The sequence below is a fragment of the Ahaetulla prasina genome, chromosome 1 (assembly GCF_028640845.1).
Source record: "Ahaetulla prasina isolate Xishuangbanna chromosome 1, ASM2864084v1, whole genome shotgun sequence".
Lineage (NCBI taxonomy): Eukaryota > Metazoa > Chordata > Lepidosauria > Squamata > Colubridae > Ahaetulla > Ahaetulla prasina.
This window is the reverse complement of record NC_080539.1, coordinates 194,896,113-194,919,758: the sequence shown is the minus strand read 5'-3', so window position 1 is coordinate 194,919,758 and position 23,646 is coordinate 194,896,113. Positions and strand designations below refer to the sequence as shown.

Sequence of the window (23,646 nt, the reverse complement as noted above, 5' to 3'; positions counted from 1 at the left end):
AGTTGAATGTAATCTGCACTTCCCAATTTTTCCAGGTTCCTAGAGGACAAGAGATGCTCATACTTACATATCAAGATGGCACTATTGCACTCGTATATAAGAATTAGATCTTAGTCTGTTGTGCACTGGTTTCAAACTTGTCCAGGCTTTTTAAACTGAACATTCTATATCCTTTCAAGTGGCAGAAGAAATGTGTAAGTTGCTGGATTTTAAGTTACAGTTCACAGACCACAGGATACAAGGATGGGTATTAGTGTTTATTTCCTGCTTTAAAAACCAATGTTACCGCCAATCCAAATTGGGTGACAAGTTAGTTTGAAATGCTCCATCTTAAGCTACATATGCAAGCAGAAAGCAGCTTTTCTTTCTCTTTAGTCAGCTCCCAGATGTAAGGAAATGAAAGAATTGTTCTGCCTGTACTGTGTACAAGGCTATGTCATAGTAAAGTTTCCTGTAAAACATTTTCCTTCTTCCCCACCACAAGTAATTAAAATCCTCTTACAACATTGCCCATATCAAGCTGGATGTTTTTCAATTTCATTAAAATGGTTGGTCCGAAGGATCTTCTGCATTCTGTATATAATCTAATGAGTTAGAAAGTAAAAGTCTTAAAAATGACTTAATTTAGAGCCCATTCCCCTTAAACAAATATTAATTCCCCTAATTCCTGACCAGGGAAAAGCTATTTTCCATAGAGACAAACATCAGTTTTGTTGTTACCTTTCCCACTCTTAACATTACAGAAAGCTAGAGGGTGAGTGTGTTTGATCATTACACAGTTCAGGTTGATTTCTTACTTTTTGAAGTGCTACCCTTATTTCCTCTATGTATGTGTATATATATGTGTGTGTGTGTGTGTGTGTGTGTGTACGCACACACACACAACATAGTACAGTCATCCATCCATCCACGAGACAGTTGTCTTTCCAGAAAAAATACTTCAAGCCCAGCTGTTATAATTTTGGTGGTGAAGATAATTTTGTCTTCAGGTTTTCAGCAAGTTTATCCAAGAATTCAAATGTGTTCAAATAATCAGAGCGTTTCACACTGTGATTAAAACAAAGCAAAACATTAGTGTAAATTCAAGAGTATAAAAAATGCTCTAACAAGGTATCTATTTTTTATATAGGTAGACCTTGACTTACAACAATTAGTTTAATGACCATTTGAAGTTACAATGGCCCTGAAAAAGAGTAACGTATGGCCATTTTTCACATGACCATTGCAACATCTCCATAGTATGTGATCAAAATTCAGGTATTTGGCAACTCACTCATATTTATGATGCTTGTCCTAGGGTTATGTGATCACCTTTTGTGATCCAACAAGCAAAGTCAATGAGAAAGCCAGATTCACTTAACAGCCATGTTAACTAACTTAACAGCAATTCAGTTAACAGTACCAAGAAAGGTAAAATGGATCAAAACTCATTTAACTGCCTTACTTAGCAACAGAAATTTTGGGTTCAATTGTACATTGAGGGCGACCTGTAATCAATGGGTACATGTGTCTTACATTTTCAAAAAAACTGTTTTAAATATAATTTAGTTTGGGGGTTTTTGTGGATGAAACTCTTAAAAACTCATCCTTAGCAGTTTGAATAATTTCTTGACTTTGTACTTGTAGCTAAACCATATAAATAGGTTATCTTTCAAATGCTAGTTACGCTAGCAGCTCATACAGACTTAAATCTTTTTTAAAATATAGAAGAGACACTGGCTGCAACTGATCTTGAAAAAGCATTGCAATCCTTAGATGTTATAATGTAGTTGTCTCCAATCTTTTAAATGATTTTTGATTTGATTTTTATTATTTGACAATTAGTGTATTATTAAAAATTTCCCATAAACAGATAGGACATTTTAGTCACCTGAGTTATGTGAGATGGATGGCTTATACATTCATTAAATAACTAAATAAATTTTAAAACATTTTAAATATTCAGGTATTTTTCTGAAACAGATCACTTACTTAGGCAGCCCTTTAATGCAAGCAGACAAATCTTTTGTCATGAAACCGGCTTCGATTGTCTCTACACAGACATCCTCCAAGGCTGAAGCAAAATTCTGGAGGTCTTTGTTGTTATCTAATTTTGCTCTATGAGCTAGACCTCTGGTCCAGGCAAAGATGGATGCTAGGAAAATAGGGAGAGAAAACTAAATAAAAAAACACTGCTCAAATAGATATCTGTATTACCTACATTATTTTTTTTCTTATACTCTCAGTCTAAAAGAGAATCTTACAATTTATGTTGATTGTTCAATATGACTATTGATAATGTTCACCGAAGTAATTCCACTTTGTTCTTGAGCAGATTTTAGAGAGTAGCCTGTGGTTATATAACCATAAAGGTGGTAAGAATTCTCCTACTTCCCATACTTGGAATCTCTTCCAGGGATGAAATAATCCCGGTTCGCCTGAACCAGTAGCGATGGCGGCGGGTGGTTCAGAGAACCGGTAGAAAAAATCCCTGCCCACCCCCACTTCGCCCATGCCCAACTGAGCTGTGTGATCAAGAGGTTTTTTTAAAAAACTTTTTAAAACTTTTTTCTTTAGCCGAAAAAATGCTTTTAAAACTAAAAAAAAAAAGCCTCTGATGATCGTGCGGCTCAGCTGGGATCATCTGAAGAAGTTGTAGAAGCTGAAGAGGTTGTAGAAAAAATGCTTTTAAAAGTTAAAAAAAAAGGTTGGCCACGCCCACCCAGTCACATTACCACCACTACCAAGCCACGCCCACAGAACTGGTAGTAAATTTTACATTTCACCACTGATCTCTTCCCTTGATTAAATAATTAGAGACTCCTGGAAGCAAGCTTGGCTTCTATATTTATTTCAATTTAACACCATAAATGATGTAGCAATAGCCACATACGTAAACATTCCATATTTTTTTTATGTAATCTGATAGGCCCACAGGATTAATTTTGAATCAGTGTTTTTGCTAAGAGGACTATGATTTAAAGGGTTCATTGGAGCTATGCTGTGACATTCATTCAAGAAACTATCTGGGTTAGACTGGGAATGGTGGAACCCACTTACCTATCGGATTAGTGGAGGTCTCTTGGCCTTTCTGATGCAGGCGATAGTGACGAGTCACTGTGCCATGAGCAGCTTCAGCCTCAACAGTTTTACCATCTGGGCATATCAGGACACTTGTCATCATCCCCAAAGATCCATAACCTAGACAGGATAAAGAATTAGGCAATTATGCACTTGAAAATGTATCACTCCTTGTTTGCCAACTTTTGACCCCAGCAGCTTTAAGCAGGTAGAGGAAACTCAACTAACCTACTTATTTTTATCTAAAATGCTAGGAAAACCATCAATTTTGAGGGGGAATGATTATCTGGCATTACTGATAACAGCTATGGGAAGTGAACTTCTTTACAATTTCATTCTTGTTTAAGGATTTTTTAAATATCATTAATTTCCTTTTTTATTTTGCATTTAGTTTAGTAAGGGCTGATTTAGATATACAATTTTCCAATTCAAGGATAAAAAAAAAGTTTGTTACACTAAACCTGATTTGATTCAAACAGAAATTTGATGTGTGCTTTTGGAAAATATATGTAAAAATATAAATTTTATGGGCAGAAAAATACCTTTGCAATAAGAAGTGAGCAAATTTATTATCACACAATAATTATGTGTTATCCTCCAAAGCAACTGGTCTTAACTTCACTTGGAAGATATAGCATATAAACCAGACTTAACAAATTAACAAATTTGTTTTAACAAATTTGGATTAACAAATCCAAAGGAACATCAGCAGGAAGAGGTGATGTAGACTAAATGCTGAATTTTCAGTATTTATATTATTTTCAAAAAGGAACAATTATAAAACTATAATTATGAGCTGAAGCTGCCTAATAAATTATACACAAGGCTACTTCTGTCAAGACTTCTGTAAACCTCCTGAATATGTTAATTGTATAGTTTTAATGACCAACATTAAGAAAATCATATGGTTGCCCAGTAATTTTGTTACAGTGCACGCTAACATAAGCTATGTACTGACATCCCTTCCCTTTTCAAATAAGGTTAGCTCCTTAACTAACAGTGACATACAGGTAGTCCTTGACTTACAACAGTTCATTTAGTGACTGTCCAAAGTTATGACAACATTGAAAAAAGTGACAGGACAGTTTTCCACACTTACACTGTTGCAGCATCCTCATGATCATGTGATCAAAATTCAAATGCTAGGCAACTGACTCATGATGATTGCAATATCCTGGGGTCATGTGATCAACTTCTGCAACCTTCTGACAAGCAAAGTCAATGGGGAAGAGAGATTCACTTAACAACCGTGTTATTAACTTAACAACGAATCATAGTGATTCATTTAATGGCCTTGATAAGAAAATTTGTAAAAAGGGGCAAAATTCACTTAAGAAATTCACTTACAACTGTCTCTCTTAGCAACATAAATTTTGGGTTCAATTGTGATTGTACGTCAAGGACTACCTGTATTTGGAACTATACTGTTAGCACCCTTCTTTTACAAATTTGAGTAAGATAGTTGAAGTTCTGGAGCATACTGCTGTTCAGCATCATTGCCTAAGTGGATGATGATAATCTTCATCAGCTGTTTGCTAGTACTTAGAACTTACTTGCCTTTCTATGTAATATAAAAAATATAAAAAAGGGGCCGCGGTGTGGCTCAGGCTGTAAGAAGCCTGTTATTAAACACAGCTGCCTGCAATTACTGCAGATTATAGTCCCACCAGGCCCAAGGTTGACTCAGCCTTCCATCCTTTATAAGGTAGATAAAATGAGGACCCAGACTGTTGGGGGGGCAATAAGTTAACTTTGTATATAAATATACAAATAGAATGAGACTATTGCCTTACACAATGTAAGCCGCCCTGAGTCTTCGGAGAAGGGCGGGATATAAATGTAAAAAAAAAAAATTAAAAAAAAATTAAATTCCCAGAAGGTGGCACTACCTAGTCAAACCTAGCTGATCTTGAGAAAGATAAAAAACAGAGAGCTGGATTGTTCCTTGGATATATGTCTTAAGGTTATAGGCTAGATAAGGAAGCTGAAAAAAGCATTCTAGATTATGACAATGGCTATCTTCAAGAGAATTACATGGACATACCCATTTTGGCATCAGGAATGAATTTTGGATTGAAGGAGTCTACATTTCATATAATTTAAAAATGAAAAACAGATTCAGGCCATAGGTTGTTTCTAAATCTGATAAGCCCCAAAGCCGATTTGAAAGCCATAAAGGGAAATATTAAAATACCTTGAAATAAATATTACCATAGTTTATGTTATTAAGTTAACTTAAAATGGCATATTCTTTGGAATATAATCCGGAGTCTAAAAAGCATTAATTCTCATCTATCAAGAATATAGATGAAAAAAAGGACCTTTGGTGGCTCAGCAGACTAAGTCTGTCTGTTATTAACACAGCTGCTTGCAATTACTGCAAGTTCAAGTCCCACCAGGCCCAAGGTTGACTCAGCCTTCCATCCTTTATAAGGTAGATAAAATGAGGACCCAGATTGTTGGGGGCAATAAAAGTTGACTTTGTATATAATATACAAATGGATGAAGACTATTGCTTAACATAGTGTAAGCCGCCCTGAGTCTTCGGAGAAGGGCGGGATATAAATTCAAATTTTTAAAAAAATATTGTACTTTAGAATGTACACATGCAACAGTTACATTCTCTCAAATTCTTTAATAAGAACTTGTTTATTCAAGAGTATTTTAATGTATACTTAACATGCATTTAAAATGTTAGACTTCAAGGAAATATGGGGACCAAATATTCTAATGTGAAATAATCCCTAGAGTCCATTGACTCTTCAAATGGAAGATGGTAGCAACATTTACAAAAATTGAAAGTAATGTGGTGGTCTGCCAGCAGCCTGCGGAGCTGGCAACAGAGTCAGACAGCGATGAGGCTGAGGTGAGGCCAGGACCATTGGGGAGTGAGGTGCAGACTCCAGAGCCTCCAGAGACTGACAGTAGTGAGGCAGAAGAACAGGAGGAACTTGTTCCTAATGCACGCATGAGAAGAGCTGCCAGAAGGTAAGAGCAGCTCAAGCAAAAAGGACAATTTGGGAGTAGGGCCACGAGATGATTGGCCCCTCTCATAGGGCTTAAAACAGACCAGCAGCAGCATTTGGGCTTTGCCAGAAAACAATGATGGTAGCTTCGTCTTCTGCTTCGTCTATGTCTTGCGTTTATTTTTGTGATTTCTGAATGTTTGCCAAGAAAGGCCTTTGGCAGTTTACCTAATTGGACCAAGGTTTACAATAGGACTGAGGAATTTGTGTTGGGAGGAATTTGTTTTAATTTGAGTTGAACAACGCTGGGAATGAAGTAATTCTCAGCTATTCAAATAAAATTTGTTTGTTCTTTTTACAGACTGAGTTTCCTACTACCTACTTGGGCCTGGGTCACAACAAGTAGCATATTTAGAATTATTTATTCTTAATATTTCACATTTCTAGCCCATCCAATTTCAACAACTCTGGTTGGCTTAATATTTAAATTAAAAAAACTCAAAACCCAAACATACCATCTAAAGAGCCCACCCACCCATGACTCTCACCCAAGGCTTAGAGAAAGAGCCTGCCCTCTGGAATGGGGGTCTCCCTAAAATCCAGGTAGATTCCAACTTGATGGCATTCTAGAGGGCCTTAAAAAAAGCCTGGATCTTCTAGATTTTGGACCGGGGTGGTTGTGGCCCTTGCTGGTATATGATTCCTGTTCTATATATTGACTGGATTTGCCATTTGTGTAATGTTTTATGTTGACTGTACCTGTTGTCTACTATTTTGAGTGTCAATCTGCAGTTGAATAATACCTAAATTGAATGAATCAATACATTAAAAAAATAACACTCTAAATTTTAAAGACTGGAAAGATAGATGCCACTGACTCTCCAAGGCATACTATTCCAGAAGGAAAGTACTACAATAGAAAAGGAGCAGAGAAGTCCCAACCTCCTGGTACTAGGTGTACGCAACATTATACGAGCACACAATAGATTTAAACTTAATATGAACTGCTCCAATCTTGACTGCAGAAAATATGACTTCAGTAATAGAGTTGTTAATGCCTGGAATTCACTACCTGACTCTGTGGTCTCTTCCCAAAATCCCCAAAACTTTAACCAAAAACTATTGACTTTACCCCATTTCTAAGAGGTCTGTAAGGGGTGTGCATAAGAGCACAAACGTGCCTACCGTTCCTGTCCTAATGTTCCCTTTGATTGTATTCAATTCGTATAGTTTTTCTTTTTATACTTATGCTTATATATATGCTTATATATAGTATAGTTATTTCATGCTTATGCTTACATATATTATTATGACAAATAAATAAATAAAATAAATAAATAAAATACTGCTTAACTGATGGCATCAGAAGCAAAGTAATTCTACCAGATCTTCCAGAATTGGCAGAAAGTATCAGAAACAGTCGCTTAAAACCAGGCCCTATGATTGTAGGGCTTTCATAAATTGAGAGGGCAGGAAGCAAGAAGAAAAACAGCTATTGCCTTCCTACGTAGTTTTAGACTCTAGTCTCGTGATGATTTCCGGTCCCACTGGAAGTCGGCAAACGGGCCATTTCCGGCCTCCGGAGGGCCTCTGGGGGTGGGTGGGAATGTCCATTTTCGCCCTCCCCAGGGCTCCTAGAAAGCCTCTGGAGCCTGTGGAGAGCAAAAAATGGGCCCACCGTGCCATCGCATGCCAAATGTGGGGGGGAGTGTGGGGGGGTTGCGTGCACATGCAAGGGGGCAGGGCACATTGAATTATCAGTGTGGCCACACACACGCACGACAACCCCCCCCCATGGTTTTGGCACACAACGGCAAAAAGTTTAGCCATCACTAGTCTAGGCATTTGGTTGGCCTTTGCTGAAATAAAGCCTAGTCTAGTCTATCACTAGTATAGGCATTTGATTGGCCTTTGCATTGAGCTGACTTGTAAGACAGAATTGAAACTTAGCAAGGTGGTTCTGTTTATATTTGTAATTACTCTGTGCAAAGCTATACATCTGGCTAGTTATCATGCTACCAAAATCAACACATTAGAGGCATTAAACATACCTTGGGCAACTGAGTCAGACTGCACATCACCATCATAGTTCTTGCATGCCCAGATAAATCCTCCCTCAGACTTTAGGGCTTGAGCCACCATATCATCAATCAGTCGATGCTCATACCAGATGTTTTTGGCCTCAAACTTTGACTTGTACTCTCTGGAGGGGAAAGAAAGCGGAATGTTATCTGTGTTTGTCACAGGTCTGGCATATCTTATGCTTTCAAAAATCTTTCCATAAAAAGTAAGAGGAACTTTAAATTCTTTCACTACAATATTTTCTTTCTGTATTTAATGTCATCTGGGAGATGAGCATTTTATCTGAGCAAACAACTTTTTTTTCAATAGAGAGAGAGCTGTTTTAAGCAACTAAGAACAGATTGGGAAAACAAGTTAATTTCATTGACAACTTTTGTGAACCACTCATGGACAGCAAATATGCTGCAACTTTGCTGCCAACTTTGCTAATTCAACGTTGTTTAATTTAAAGAGCACATAAACATTAAAGTGAACATTCACCCATTATTGTCACTGAACACAGGTTGTAGAAATAGGGTTCTAGAAAACATCCTGATTTACATATTAACATCAAGCACAAACAGCTTTCTGGAGGAAAAGGGGATGCTTGGAATAAAGGAACTGCCATATAGAGGGATGCAATTATATTTTTATATGCGTTTGTGTGTGATCAGGGAACTAAGTGGGAGAGTTTTTGCACCCATATATCTATCTACTGTATAGAGGTTTTTTTTTAAAGGGTTTGCTTATGAGTAATCCCCCAAAAGCAGTTTTCTTAATTTTATATTCATAATCCCCTTCTATTCATAGTTTAATATCCACAATTGGTTCAGTATTTTCTGCATTTAATTTTGAAGAATTCATTAAAAAAAAGCTCCTGAGAATAAAGTTTCAGTCAGGAATTAATACTCCATTACAAAAGCTTACAAAAAATAGTAGAGTTTTTCTAAGAGGTAGCCCTGCAAGTGAAAATATATAATAAAGTAATATTATTACTTGTCGTAGATTTCCTGAAAGATATCCTTAAAACGCCCATCGTATTTTTTCAAAATGGTATTTTTGGTGCTCATGTAGAGAGGCCAGGCTTTAGACAATGCCATCTGGAAAGAACTGTGGGCAAAGTCCTTAATGGATTGGTCAAGGTTATACATCCCCAGAGCCACACCTCCGCAGCCTGTATCACCGAAAAGAGAAGTATGAAGTGAAGAGAGCATGTAACCAAACTTTTGCTTCATAACACCACATGAATTTAAAGACTTTTTTCTTTCATATGAACAGTATTTTCAAGGGTTGAATGATAACCAATTCATGTCACTAGTTGACTGTATATTAGCTATCATATATGAAAATTTCCTTTTGTTATGTAACCATAAGGGTCCAAACAGGCAACAAGACTCTTTACTACATGTAATACCAAGTTGCTCACTGATGTTCATATCCATTATTATTAGTGTATATATTGCTACATTAGCCAGGAAACTGCAGTGCTATTGCAGAATAGTTTGGCTGTCAATCTACCAGCTCTGTTCTAAGACATGCTTGCATGCTTCCCAGGAGGCTGAACTGGCTTCGCACTAGAAAGAAAGACAAGTGGCTCTTCTTGCAGCATTATGCAAGGCCCCCTGCCTTCCCAGAGCCACCTCCTAACAGGATGCTGCAACTGGGAAGTTCAGAACTGGCAGGAATCTGAAGCATCAACTCATCTCCCACCAAAACTAGTACCTATTTATCTACACTCTAAAATGTTCATAAAAGTAACAAAATCCAAAGATAAAGCCCAGAAATGAACATTACTATAGCAATATGATCAAAAGATAACAATTGGGAGTAGCACTGGTCTATTTTATAGGAATACTGTTAGAAATTTAGGAATTACTACCTGGAAGCTGTTAAAATTATGGCCTCTAATTGCCAAATGGGAAGTGTGTAATTACATTAGTTGGGAATGAAATACAAAGATATAATATGCCTGGAGTTTTTTCAGTCACGCACCAGCCTGTACTTGTTACTCAGTACAAGTTGGCACACAGCATACAACTGTTTATTCATGGTTCCAATGTAAAGCAGTATACATAGCTGTGGCTCTGCCATAGCCATCAGCTGTTCTTTAATTGTTAATGCATGTTTTATTAAGTTACACAGATATGAAACACTGTATGTCTATCAGCTAATACAATCATATCCTGCTGATTAAGGGAAAAAATATACAGGAAGCATGAAAGAAATTGGGCTCACAGCTTATATAAATGAATTGTCTTACATAAAGACCGGAATGCAACAAAGCAATTATATTATTTTCCACAGAGACTCTGTATTATCAACCTAAAATACTCTTGGTCATCACAAATAAAAATAAGGAATCTGGCCACAATGTTGTGGATAGGTGAGTGTAAGCCTTCAAACTGTCTTCAAGAAAGATTTTGCAGGTTACTGTTATTACAATACATATATCACACTTGTAATATAAGTCCCCCTGAATGTTGAAAGTATTCTCCTATGTTACCTATGCCCAACATTGGTCAACTCTAATTCAGGGAGGGGATTCAGAAATGAATAGAAATTTCTTGCATATCACAAGAGTATTCTCTGTTATCCAGGTTATCTTCCTAAACTGCATAACTTTTATTAAGACTTTTGTAATTCATGCATAAGATATTATGACACTTTCCATACAGTATGTAGAATGTCAGACCAATATTTTAAATGGTCCAAAAGTAAGGAATCTCAAGGTTACCTTTGTAATTCTTCCTATAATGCCTCACTTACTGCTCCATTTTATGACCTGTTTCTACAGAAATATACTTCTCTCACTTCAGAGACTATTTCAGCATTTCAAAGGAACCTGATTATGAAGACTCTATTTGTGCCTATTTGCCCTAAGCATTTTCCAGATTTGTCTCTAAAGCATCCTTTCCCAATCAATCTACTTTTAATGTATTTTAAAGACAGCTTTCACTAGTTCCAATCAGAGATCAGGCTTATTCAGAATTATGGAAATTGTAGTCCCATACACTAGAAGACAATACCGGGGAACACTCTTTTAAAAGACTCTTTTGGAAAGCTTGTGAAGATCTCCTTTACCAAGCATAAATTAGAATACTTCAGTATTTGTTTTTCTTTTCTTCTTTTTTTAAGTATAAACATTGCAGGATAGTATATGAATTGCAGAAATTCTTCAAGCCATATTTAATTTTGTTAGATTTGGTATGGCTATCCATTCCAGAAGACTCTGCATGACTTCTATAAAGTAAGGCAGATTTAGATGTATGATGTTTCACAACCACTGTTCCAACAGGTTTCACAATCACTGAAGTCAGTTTTATAGCTACAATATTTGTACAACATCGAAGCAATCTTGGATCACTCTAATTTTCAACTGTTTTTTCCACTGAAGAGATGCAATAATGATAACAGAATCTATTAAAAAATCCAGGAAAATTACCTTCTGCACATTTTGTACGCTAATCACTAAGCTCCGATTTTACGAGAAGGCAACAATGAGATTTCTCATCCACCCAGCAGACTGGTGGTCAGTTCCAAATCCATATTGTTATTAATCCCTCTACATTTACATTTTCAGATTAGCACCTGGAAAATTGGCCAAATAGTATTTCATAGAGGCTTAAATGTAATTGGTTCCACTTGCTAATCTCGATTATGGACCCCACTTCTTCCATTATTTAGTAGTTTGACCCTCAAGTGCCAATTATCTAATTCATACAAAAGCTTACAGGAAGATAACTGATTAGTTTACTGTCATTTCTTATAGTCTTCACCAATTTTCCAGACAGCCATTTTTTGATCAACACTTTAAGTCAAAATACCTACTTTCAAAATTATGGACCAAATAAGTTACAGGTTTGCCTCCATCCACTGGTGTGTATGTCATCTCTACTTTTCCAGGGCCAGGAACCACAAAATCTGTAGCTCTGTACTACAAAACAAAAACAGTAACAGTTTTGATGAAACATTCTACACCGAACCTATCATAATGTACCATATTCTATTTGGAAACAATTTCTATTGCTGTGCCCTGAGGCTGTGAGGAAGAAGATAACTCCTTGAATGGCTTCCTATAGTGAAACTGGAAACTTCAATGCTATTTTGAAAAAGGGCTCAAACTATTTTAATCCTTAGCCAAACTTGCAATTTGCTACTCATCTATTCTAACCTAAATGCTATTACATGCATGCTTTATAACAATTAATATAATGCTGTAAACCAGGTTGCATTTTGCTCCCCACTACATGTATTCTCTAATCAAGATTTCTAATGGTGGTAAGAAGTCATGTAAGTTAAAGGATAAACATAAAATATTGTTCAAGATACTCACTTGGTCACCATAAGCATGGCGGCCAATAATAATGGGTTTTGTCCATCCAGACACTAATCGGGGGATGTTTTTGCAGATAATGGCTTCCCTGAAGACAGTGCCCCCCAAAATGTTTCGAATGGTTCCATTAGGTGATTTCCACATCTGTTTTAGCTTGAACTCTTCTACACGCTTCTCATCAGGGGTGATTGTGGCACACTTGATTCCTACATTGTATTTCTTTATAGCTTTAGCAGCTTCCACTGTAACCATGTCATCTGTTGCATCACGATTTTCAATGCCCAAATCATAGCTGCAAAGAAAGTCCCCAATAAATGACATTTAACCATAACCACATAGTCACTTCATTTACAAATGGTTCCATCTCCCAGATTTATACTGCACTGAAACTGTTTTTAAAGCATCCCTGGTCTTAAGGAGGCAAGATCTGGCCACAACATCTGGCAAGATCTGGAGAATCCCAGATTAAGCCCAGTGAAGGCAATGCACTAATAAGCCTATCCAAACTCCAACGCTAGTGGCAAAAGAGAATGTCTTCCTTTTCCAAATATTTAAAAACAGCTTTGATAAATCAGTTCCAGAGCAAAGTCTGCCACAGGAAGCTGAGAGAGAGAAAGAACTGGAGCTGTTTCTGGGAAAGAAAAGCTGATGTCCAATCTGCTAGGTGAATCAAGTCAACCTGGACTCCTAGTGACTTTATGGGTAACTCATACTGATTACTGAAAGACAAAATCTCAGTGGTGTCCAATAGCCCTTCAAAGGAACATTATTGTGTGCATACTGCAAGTTGGACTGAAAGAACAATATATCTTAAAAAAAATAAGTGCAATGTTATCTACTGCCTTTATCTCCAAACTTCAGATTGATTTGAGAGAATAATGCACAATTAGTAGAGTCAGTAACTTTAATACTCTTACTGAAAATTGCAGCAGGGCAGGGTTTAGAGACAGAAGGGTTTATTGCATTGCTTGTATAATAATAGAAGAGTGGAGTGGAAAAAAGTTTGGATTGAGTCAAAAAAGCAAAAGAAATCATCTCTTGTGGGTTATTAACAAGGATAATTTATTCAAATTGCTTAAGATCTAGACTGCCTCTTGGGTTCCACAGGATCTTAGGTCTCAGTCAGGAGATTAGGTGAACCCTGCTGCTGGGATGTGCATTTTCTGTGACTGAAGTAATTTGTTTTATCCTTGGGTGTCATTGCTTGTATGCTGTGGTTTGTTTTAATACTTGTACACTGCCCAGAATCACTGTTATGAAATAAGTGGCCATACAAACAATTTAAATAAACACTTTAATATTGAAGTTTATTAGTGTTACATACAAAGTAATCTGCAGGAATTTTTAAGAAAGGAATACTGGAAAACATCACTAATATACGCACCAAATTCTATATAAACCAATGTATTGCCCTAAATTGTATTGGTTAGAATATCTGCCCTTTTAAGAGAAGGATAAAAAAGAAAGAAAAACATATTATCTGGGCTCCACTATGTCATAGAAATCAGACCCATGTCGTATTTTAGCAGGTTCAGCACTTGCAAAACAGCACATCTTGTTAGACAAGTGATTGCCTATCTTCCTTTTGCCTTCTGGGAACAACGTATGAGAGAAGCAGGGAAAAGTTCAAAATGTTCTGGCTTTCCTTTACGGTTGACTCAATTAAAAGAACTTGCTGTCTTTTTATCAAGGGGGCTCCTTTAATGGCCTTGATAACTAATAGAACAGCCAGTTGATTAAATGCCATGTGATGTCACCTCTGCCACTGTAGCTTCTGAAGGTTTATGGAATATCTGAATTAAACGGAGTCCAAAAGAAAGGATGCAGGTTTACAACTCTCCATAGTTGACTTACCCAGCCTTCTTTGAATTAGCAGAAAGTTATATTAGCATGAAAGCTGTTGTCCCCATTGTCAATACCTAACTTTTTTCAGCTCACTGCAGTTTGCCAAGCTCCTTCTAAGTTAATGGGTTACAAAGCTTAACAGAGGTTATAAACCTTCAGACTGCCCTTAGACTTTATGGGAATAAGAGGAAAAATGGTCACTTTATAGGGATAATTTAAATTTAAACCTGTCACAATCAAGGCTGGGATGTAATGAAGGCAATGTAATGAGAACATGACAGAAAAAAATGCTGTTGCCAGGACCTCCTAACTTGTGGACTGGGGGAAAAAGCTTTTATTAAGTAGCTATTTTTCATAGTGCAGTGACGGAATCTATTACATTTCTCTGCTAGTTATGGCACTTTATAAAACACAAGAACAAATGGTGACTATTGAGTTAACTTGGTTAATTTAAAGCCACAAGACAGCCTTGGAAACAGTTGGGCTTCATAACAGCATCTGAATGAATGCTGGCAATGTGAAAACAGATTCTTATCTTCAGGCCAGTTCATGTACCTGAACCTTCCAGTTTTAAAGTAAAGGTTTGGTTAGGGAATGTCACAATTTGAAGAACAAGGAGGGAGTTTTGAAAATATACACACGAAATATAAATAGTGTTATTTCTTCAGACTTTTTCAAGTACCGGAACTAACACTTAACAAAAACACACATAAGCTGCATTTTCCTCACAGTATAGAAGATATACCTGTGAAGATCCAGGTCCACGTAGGGAAAGATCAGCTTCTTCTTAATCAGCTCCCATATCACACGGGTCATTTCATCCCCTTGCATCTCAACCACAGAGCCTCCATTGATTTTTTTAGACATTGTAAGCTAATGGAAAGAAAAAGTTCTGATTCATCTCCAGCTCAACTTTTTAATTAAGTCCAGAATCTGCTCTTAAAGCAAGTGTACATGTTTTGTACTTCTTCTATATGCTTTGTATATCCCATTCCACAATATCAACCCTGAACTTTTAGTTTCTTTGAATGAAAGATATACATGTAGATATAAAATTAGGATATGATAGGATATAAAAGAGCAAAATAATTTTATTCTTTAAAAATTATTGGATATATATGGAATGAAGTCACAAGGAATCTGCTTCAATAAGCTATGCAGTGAAAGGCTGTGATCTGAGATGTCTAACTACAAACAGATCCTATTTGTAACATCTCTAACAGGATCAATAAGAGTGGGGATAACATGTTATGGGAAGATCAAAATTAGTCCAGTCAGCTAACTCTGAAAGTTAGTGAATGGACCAGCCCTGAATTTCAGCTGGATGTGTCTGAGACAATTCATGTTTCAGAAATGGAATCTACATCAGTTGCATGTAAAATAAGGTTATTCAAATTGCTTTCATTGTGCTAGAGAAAAAAATCATTAAAGCCAAAGTTGGGAATTGACGTTGAGAAGAGGACATCTCTGACTATGTAAAAAGACATCTAAGAACAAATACGGTTAAAAATTGGAACTTAATGAATATATAAGAAATAAACATGAACTGCAATAAAACATGAACTGAATGCTGTCAAGGAAAAGCATTACATGGTCCAACATCTACAAAAATGAAGGTGAAAGTGAATAAAGATAAAATATAGGAATGGCTTACAACTAACATTAAAAAAAGAATCCAATGGCTTGATTTTGGCTGCTCAAGAGTAAACTATTTAAACTAATACAATCAAAGTCAGAACTGAAAAAAATGTCAAATTGATCAGATTTTGCAAAAAAAGCAAGAACAAAACCCCCCAGATCATATACTCAGTTGGAGCAAGAAGATCACACAAACTTATTAGAAACAACAAAATGATTCACTGGAACATCTGTAAAAATTATCCTATACCAGTAATGAAAAATTGGTAGAAACACATAGTTGAAAATAATAAAAATGAGGAGGCTAAAATATTATGGATTTCCACATACAAAGTTATAAAGTCTTGGCTTATATCACACTGGATTTAACTATGATTGAAAAGAAGAAAATATGGATACATGAGGTGGTAACACCAAGGGACAGCAGATTAGAAGACAAAGAACTGAAGAAAAACATGAAACATCAAGATCTGAAAATTGAAATTGAATGATTATGGCATAAATCAACCAAGGTAGACCCAGTGATTGACACATTGGATACCATATAAATTTTTTTTGGATAACACTTACAAAATGTGTGTATTGACAAAATTTCCATCTGTGAATTACAAAAGGCCACACTGGTTGGATTGTCACATATACTATATCAATACATTACAACATCCTATGCTTTTAGGAGGAACTCTGAATATGAAGGCCAACACTAGCTAAAGAACTGGCAGCTGTGATTTTAACATTTATATATGTAATAACATTTGCTCAGGTCCTCGAGAAGGACTTAATAAGTGAATAAAAATGCAAGATCCAGTCTAAACATCTGACTGACCAAGCATAGAGATAATTTCAATGTGTGTGCTTCCCAACGTCTAAGCAACTCTGAATTAAATAACTGTTCCTAGTAGCTGAATTATATTATAGAGAATATCCGGAAGCTTCATCTGTACCCTTAGAGTACACATTAGACCTCTGCTTCATGAGCTGCAATGGTTATCAGTTTGCTTCCACAAACATTTCAAAGTCTCTGATTCATGACATGGGACTGGGTTATTTAAGGGACCCCTCTACCCAATTACACCTTCCCAAGCTATTGGATCTGGTAGAAGTGGTATGTTACAGATTCCATCTATGAAGAAGGTCCATTTCATGGGACCCAGGACATCAGTCTTTTCTGCCATGGCACCTTCCTCTGGAACATCATCCCTTTTGAGATGAGAACTCTACCATCCTTCTGGAACTCCCTTAAAACCTGGTTATGTAAAAAAAAAATTTACTTGCAATTCCTGCTGGTTATGTAAAAAAAAAAATTACTTGCAATTCCTGCTTTTCCTTGCAGGAATTGCAAGGAAATGGTAATTTGATTAGTTGGCATTGTTTCTAATCTGTTCGTCTTAGCTTTTATATTCATTTTTGTACTTGTACTTTGAATGGTTTTAAAATTGATTTTCTGATTGTTTTGTATGATATTGTCACATTTGTGAGATGAGCAGCCATATAAGTTTAATAAATAAAATAAAAATGCAGTTCTGATTGACACTACCATACTCTGCATTTTGGAGAAGCCTAAACATTTGCACTCCAGGAACCTGCTTGTATAGCCTTGTATAGCATTGTTTTCCTTTCCTTAATAAAGTATATTTGGCTGCTAAAGGGATCTTTCTATATATCTACTTTCTGAAAATAAGATCCTTCAAAGGAAGATATTTTATTTCTTTATTTCATCAAGCATATATTTTATGACAGATACAAGTGTAAACATAATTATAAATACATGTAAAGGATATGAATAAAAGAAAACATTAGGACAGGGACGGTAGGCACTCTTGTGCTCTTATGCACACCCCTTACAGACCTCTCAGGAATGGGGTGAGGTCTACAGTAGGCAATCTAAGGTTAAAGTTTTGTGGGTTTGGGGAAGAAACCAGTGTCAGGTAGTGCATTCCACGCATTAATGACTCTGTTACTGAAGTCGTATTTTCTGCAGTCTAGTTTGGATCGGTTTATCATGAGTTTGTATCGTGTGCTCTTGTATTGTTTTGGTTGAAACTGAAGTATTCATTGGCTGGTAGGACATTGTAGCAGATGATTTTAGGTACTATGCTTAGGTCAGACTGAAGAGGGTAATAGTTCTAAGTTGTTATATTCAAGGAAATAAATTGCTCCTACCTGCCCCTTGACCTTAATCAACAAAAGCATAGCTTTAAAAAGTTCCGTGGCCAATTGATAATCCCCACAGGTATTTGCTTACGAGTGCTGGTTATGAAAGAGCCATGACTTGGCAATTTTACCTTCAGAAGATATCTAACACTGTATGCAAGAGTCAATGAAAGAAGCACATGCTGTAGGCTCCACTCTAAAATTACCTTTTGTAGTACTATACAGTAGTACTACTGTACTGCTTGGGCCAGGCTAAAGTCTAATCATATGTGTATATACGAATAGAATATCCAAAATCATCAAACTGGCAGAAATACTTATTGTATTGCTGCAAGATATAGTTTAAAAAATATAAAAATAATTATTTTCCTTATGGAAAGAGATATTTGAACATGAAATCAGTAAACTGGTAATGACACTATTAAATATAAATCAAAGTTTGTTACACAGAGATTATAAATGTGATAAACTGTGACAAAACGTCATTGTGAAGCAAAGTATTCATTCTGGCATAAGCTTTCAAGATCAAATCCTATCTCCATCATATAATGAAACGGCCTCCAGTCCATAAGTTTTGAAATGGAAATGTAACTCATATTCATATTAGAGGAACATTATATACTTTATATACAAATAAATATTATATAAAAATTGGGAAGAGCCCAATTTGTTCCTTATGCCAGCAGTCTTGTAAACTTGCAGGATTCTTTTTCCCCGCCATGTATATGTATTCATTCAAACTACCAGACTGATGTTTCTCTGTCATATGTGTGTATGTAGGTATATACATAATGGTTATCTTTTGAAAGCAGAATGCAACAAAAATTCATTTTAATGTATGCTGATTAGTGCACGTTTAAAATGACAAAGTTTTTAATCTATTTGCATATTTTACTAATCCATCATTCGACCATCGCTGGTTGAACTAACTATAACTATCAGGAAAAAAGCTGCTTAATCAAGTCCAAATGAACCATAAAGTGGCTTACTGCAAAATGTAAACCTTATTACAGGTACTCAACTTACAATAGGTCATTTAGTGACCATTCTAAGTTACAACAGCACTGAGAAAAGTGTCTTATGACTTTTTTACACTTACGACCATTGTAGCATCTGCATAGATGTGATCAAAATTCAGATGTTTGGCAACTGGCTCATATTTATGACAGTTGCACAGTCCCAGGATTGTATCACCTCCTGCAACCTTCAGACAAGCAAAGTTAATGAGGAAGCCAGATTCGCTTAACAGCTGTGTTACTAACATCTGCAGTAATTCACTTAACTATGGCAAGAAAGGATGTGAAATGGGGCAAAACTCAACAGCCACCTCACTTATCAACAGAAAATTTGGGCTCAGTTGTGGTCATAAGTCGAGGACTGCCTGTATAGGTTTTCATTTGCCTGGGGAAATAGCATTCATCTGCAAAATAGGTTCTCCTTCCTTGTGTCCACCCTTAAGACTTAGTGCATGTCTGGGAAAGGGATTTGAAAAAAAGGGAAAGGTGTTGCAATTAAAAGAGTGCTTGCATAATATGGATGTTGAAATAACCAGTATTCTGAAATCCATAATTAAACAGGCCTTACTGTAGAAAAGACTAAGAAAAAAAATTGTAGGCAAGATTATAGTTCTCAGAGATTATTATCTTGCTGCAGAAACTGGATGTCAATATATGTCACCTCACAGCAAAATCAGCACAAATGAGCAAGGCTATAGTAGAGACTTTAATAATTGGCTGCTAAAATGATGTTTTTGTTTCCTGGAATTTTCTACCATTCTTTCCAGAACTACTTCTTTAAATATATTTAATAAAATCAGTGGACTTCAATGAAAGAAACCTTAAGTATGCCACCTTGAATGACATAAAGTGGGATATAAATGTAATAAACAAAATAAATACACTTCAAATTAAAATGCTGGTTTTGTTGGTCAGCATTCAGCCACCACTATTTTATCTCAATCAAGCTAAAATTGGGACCAATTATTTTGAATATTTCCACTTCACATTTTCATGATCACACATGTAATGGAATTGTTGGTTCCCCAAAAACTAACCTAAATGCAGAATATCATAATGTGATTATGATATAAATCCATTATCTTACACAAAGACTTCCAAACTCATAATCAATTATGAGCTTTATAGAATAAAGCTGAAATTGATTTTACCATATTGAATTTAACATAATTTCTGAAATAATTTAATTGTGCAAATATTACTATAACTATCCCACAATCTCAGACATAAATCAGGATTAGACTAAAAAAGGACAGATGTATCCATTTGACCCTCTTATTCTAGGAGCAAGGCAGTTGTTACAACATGCTATAGTCTGCAATCAAACTTAACCAAACCAATATAACACAAAAGGTGAAAAGCTTTCTCAGCCATTTTGACTTCTACAATTTTGAGGGTGGGGACAAAGAGTCAACAGTGACAAGCAACTGGAAACAAGAAAATTCGAACACAAATAAGGATTTGTACAGCATATGAAAGAGGCTTTTCATGTCATTTTTTAAAAAAACAACCCTGTCCAAAGCAGCAGTCAGACTAGGTAATTGCAGTAAAAACCGCAAAAAGGGTCGCTGTAACCTTATAATATCATTTTAGTTTTTAAGCTATTTGTTGCTTCAGCGGCACAATAACCCTTGCCAGCCTTTAAGATACTGCACGACTCGTTGCTTTTACACTAAAAGCCGAGTAATCTATGCACCCCGAAGAAGTGAAGGCGAAGAAATAGAGGAGACTCACCACTTTGGGCAGATAGGAATCACTGAGCGACTTGGAAGGCTTGGAAAAACAGGACTGGAAGATCCCAGGACGAGGAGAGCTTGGGTTGTCACTGCTCGACTCGCTCCCACTGCCACGGTCGAACTCTACGCTTGGGTAGCTGCTACTGCTGGTGCTAGCGGTACCGCCGTCGTTTTTACTCGGGGCGTAGACTCTGCAATAGGTGAAAAAAAAGAGAGAGCAGGTTTAAATGAAAGTCTGCTAGGGCCACACCTCCTCCCAGTCTCGGTAACGCCCACAATAAGGTCTGATATTTCGTCCCTCCTTTACTCTCCAGTTGCCCAATAGAGAAAACGAGGAAAACCGCTTCGCCAATGCGCTCTTCCCACGCGCCTGTCACGAACCAGAGAAGGAAATGACTGGAGCAGCTTTTTTTTTCGGGTGGGGTGGGGGAGTACAGAATACACAGAATAAAGAAGAGGAGTAGAACAAAGGTGATCTTATCATGTTCCCGCGGGTAGATCAGAGACAAGGACGGGGGTGACATGCTAAAGATGCAAGCTAGATATTGCCGCGAACACAAATGCATTTTTTTCTTGCTTTGTCTTGCCACCACTGGCAAGCGTAACCTGTCGCTTAGGCTGAGTCGTATGGGTGCGGGATTGCAAGTTTAGGATTTGGCAGACTGACTCCGGCTTCCGAAGGTTTAACAGAACAACAGCTCAGGCTTCAGATCCTTGAAATGGTAGGATTTGATCCGGCTGTCCACAGAGGAAGCTTGACTGCCGTTCATCTTTGATCTTGACCCTGATTGGTCGTGAGCAAAGAGAAGCTCCCAAGGACAAGCAGAGCATCCGATGGCTTTATTTTGACACTTGGCTGCTTTTCTAGATACAAGAACACTGAAAGCTTTGCATTCAGATAGTTGGCCTCCTTCCCGCAAAGCGTCATTAATTCGCCCCCATGCAAGCCTAGGGGCCAATTTGTATGAGAAAGGGAAGAAAGAAATTAATTAAGGGATGTCATGGGACGGAATCACATGGTTCACTTTCCAGAAGTCATGTTCGCTTGTCTATCTACAGATTCAGGCCTCAGGAAAAAGCAGAGAGGCGCAGTTTCTCAGCCTTGACAGCTTTAAGATATGTGGACTTCTGTGGACATGGTCAAACACTGAAGCAGACAATGCAAAACATTGACTCCTTGTAGGTGTGAAATGGCCATCAGGTATTACCGCTATAATTCTGAAGTGTTTTATATGGACTGGAGAACTGAAGGGTGCTGCTATTTAAGCCCTCCAAATTAGTTGGGTTTTGAGTTCAAATTGGACCTGTCTGTCGGACATTAGCTGTGGGTAATTGGCTTATAAAACGACAGCTCCCTGCATTCAATTGGTTTGATATTGTACAGCCTCGATTTAACTGATACATTATTCTTTAGGAATTTGTTGGATCAATTCTCACTAAGAAACTAAACCTGAAGCTGGGGTGCATATTTTAGAAAGAGAGACGTCATAATGGTATTTTCTCTGTTGCCTGCCTCAAGTTTCTTCCGTCAACATATAGGCGAGTTGAGAGTGACGGGTTCTTATGTCATCGCTATCTGTAATATTGCTCTATGATTGGACACCCTCCTCTCATTTTGCTGCGGTGGAAGAGAGAGCATGTTCGCATTGAGAAGCTGCAAAACTTCAGACACAGCCACATCCTCAACGAGAATTGGTTCCCTCTTTCTCGTATCCACTTGGCGCGTTACCAGTCATTGTAGTATGGTACAGGGGTCTCCAACCTTGGTAACTTTAAGACTTGTGGACTTCAACTCCCAGAGTTCCTCAGCCAGCAAAGCAAAGCAAAGCAAAGCAAAGCTGGCTGAGGAACTCTGGGAGTTGAAGTCCACAAGTCTTAAAGTTGCCAAGGTTGGAGACCCGTGGTATGGTACACTCGAGCTGAACTGCATAGAAAACTTCGGTCGATGATTGCAGGGTCGTTGGTTAATGCCTAAGCGCGATTTGTTCGTCCATCTCTCCGGCATCTATTGGGTTGCCTGCGGGAGGCCGGAGCAGATGGCGCTGGAATAGCTCCTCCTCCGCCGCTTTGCTTTAGCGGGGGAAGAAACAGGAAGTGGATGGTGAGGAGGGAGCGCGTCCAAGCCCGGTCAGCTGCTGCCTTAGCCGGGCGTCTCGATTCCCTTTGGCCGCCCCTTCTCTGATGGTGTTGCCTCTTGGAGAGCAGAGCGCAGGAGACCCGTGGCGGGAGGCAGAAAGAGCCTGCTGGAGCCTGGTGAGAGGCGGCGAACAAAGCGATTTTTTTCCCTCCCGAGGAAAGGAAGTTCGGGGGGGGGGGAGAGTGTATCTTTCACGCAGCCTCGTAGATTCCGTGGGTTTTCCATAAAGCTAAAATTCCGTGGTTTTAGCCCGTCTTCGATCCTACGCATGGGGCTGGACCGAAGCCATAGTAGTTTTTTGTTTTGTTTTTTTTTTAAATTGTGCTTTGGCTATTTAGCTCGTTTCTGTGCCCTTTCGATTTTTGTCCCGTTTTTTCTACTGCGCGGTGTGTAGCATTTCAGTAAATCAGATTTGGGGGTGGGAAAGTTAGCATTCGGGTCCTGCAGGGCGTATCGGGACTCTGGGGAGTGGGGAAAAGATGACACGGGGTATTGCTCCCCGTGAAGAAGCAGCCGTCGTGTCTTGTGTTGTGGTTTGTGAGGAAAGGAAGCCTCCCAAAAAGCTGCTGCTGAAATGAACAATTGCAAAATAGAGGATTGTTGCATCTTTAGAAGTTCTGCAGTGGGGAGAACATTTTGTTCGGTTTGAGATTGTTTTACCCTTGTCTGCTGAGTTGCACTTGCTTACATACTTCAACTA

The 23,646-nt window shown here is 37.6% G+C and overlaps 2 protein-coding genes across 2 annotated transcripts in view; one reads left to right on the top strand and one right to left on the bottom strand.

The window, feature by feature from the left end:
• Positions 1 to 244: 244 nt before the first annotated feature.
• On the bottom strand, positions 245 to 21,038 carry IDH1 (isocitrate dehydrogenase (NADP(+)) 1). Its single transcript, XM_058186236.1, has 9 exons — positions 20,808 to 21,038; positions 15,011 to 15,138; positions 12,421 to 12,712; positions 11,916 to 12,021; positions 9,084 to 9,261; positions 8,078 to 8,229; positions 3,040 to 3,180; positions 1,972 to 2,134; positions 245 to 1,047 (listed from the first exon to the last, which is right to left on the bottom strand). Exons 2-9 carry the CDS (start codon positions 15,130 to 15,132, stop codon positions 954 to 956), a joined length of 1,248 nt encoding a protein of 415 aa, XP_058042219.1. The 5' UTR covers positions 15,133 to 15,138; positions 20,808 to 21,038; the 3' UTR covers positions 245 to 953.
• Positions 21,039 to 22,744: 1,706 nt separating this feature from the next.
• The window catches only part of PIKFYVE (phosphoinositide kinase, FYVE-type zinc finger containing), a 107,234-nt gene continuing 106,332 nt past the window's right edge, over positions 22,745 to 23,646 (top strand). The window contains exon 1 of the mRNA XM_058186216.1: positions 22,745 to 23,062. The gene's annotated coding sequence lies outside the window, so the exon portion shown is untranslated. The remainder of the gene's footprint in view (positions 23,063 to 23,646) is intronic.

Excerpts from the sequence above, each read along its gene's own strand:
- IDH1 (XM_058186236.1), bottom strand. The coding sequence starts at position 15,132 with ATGTCTAAAAAAATCAATGGAGGCTCTGTGGTTGAGATGCAAGGGGAT. Across the intron at positions 8,230-9,083 it reads TTTCAGGAAATCTACGACAA|AGAGTACAAGTCAAAGTTTG; the intron begins GTAATAATATTA and ends TTTCCCCTCCAG. Across the intron at positions 1,048-1,971 it reads TGCATTAAAGGGCTGCCTAA|TGTGAAACGCTCTGATTATT; the intron begins GTAAGTGATCTG and ends TTTTAATCACAG.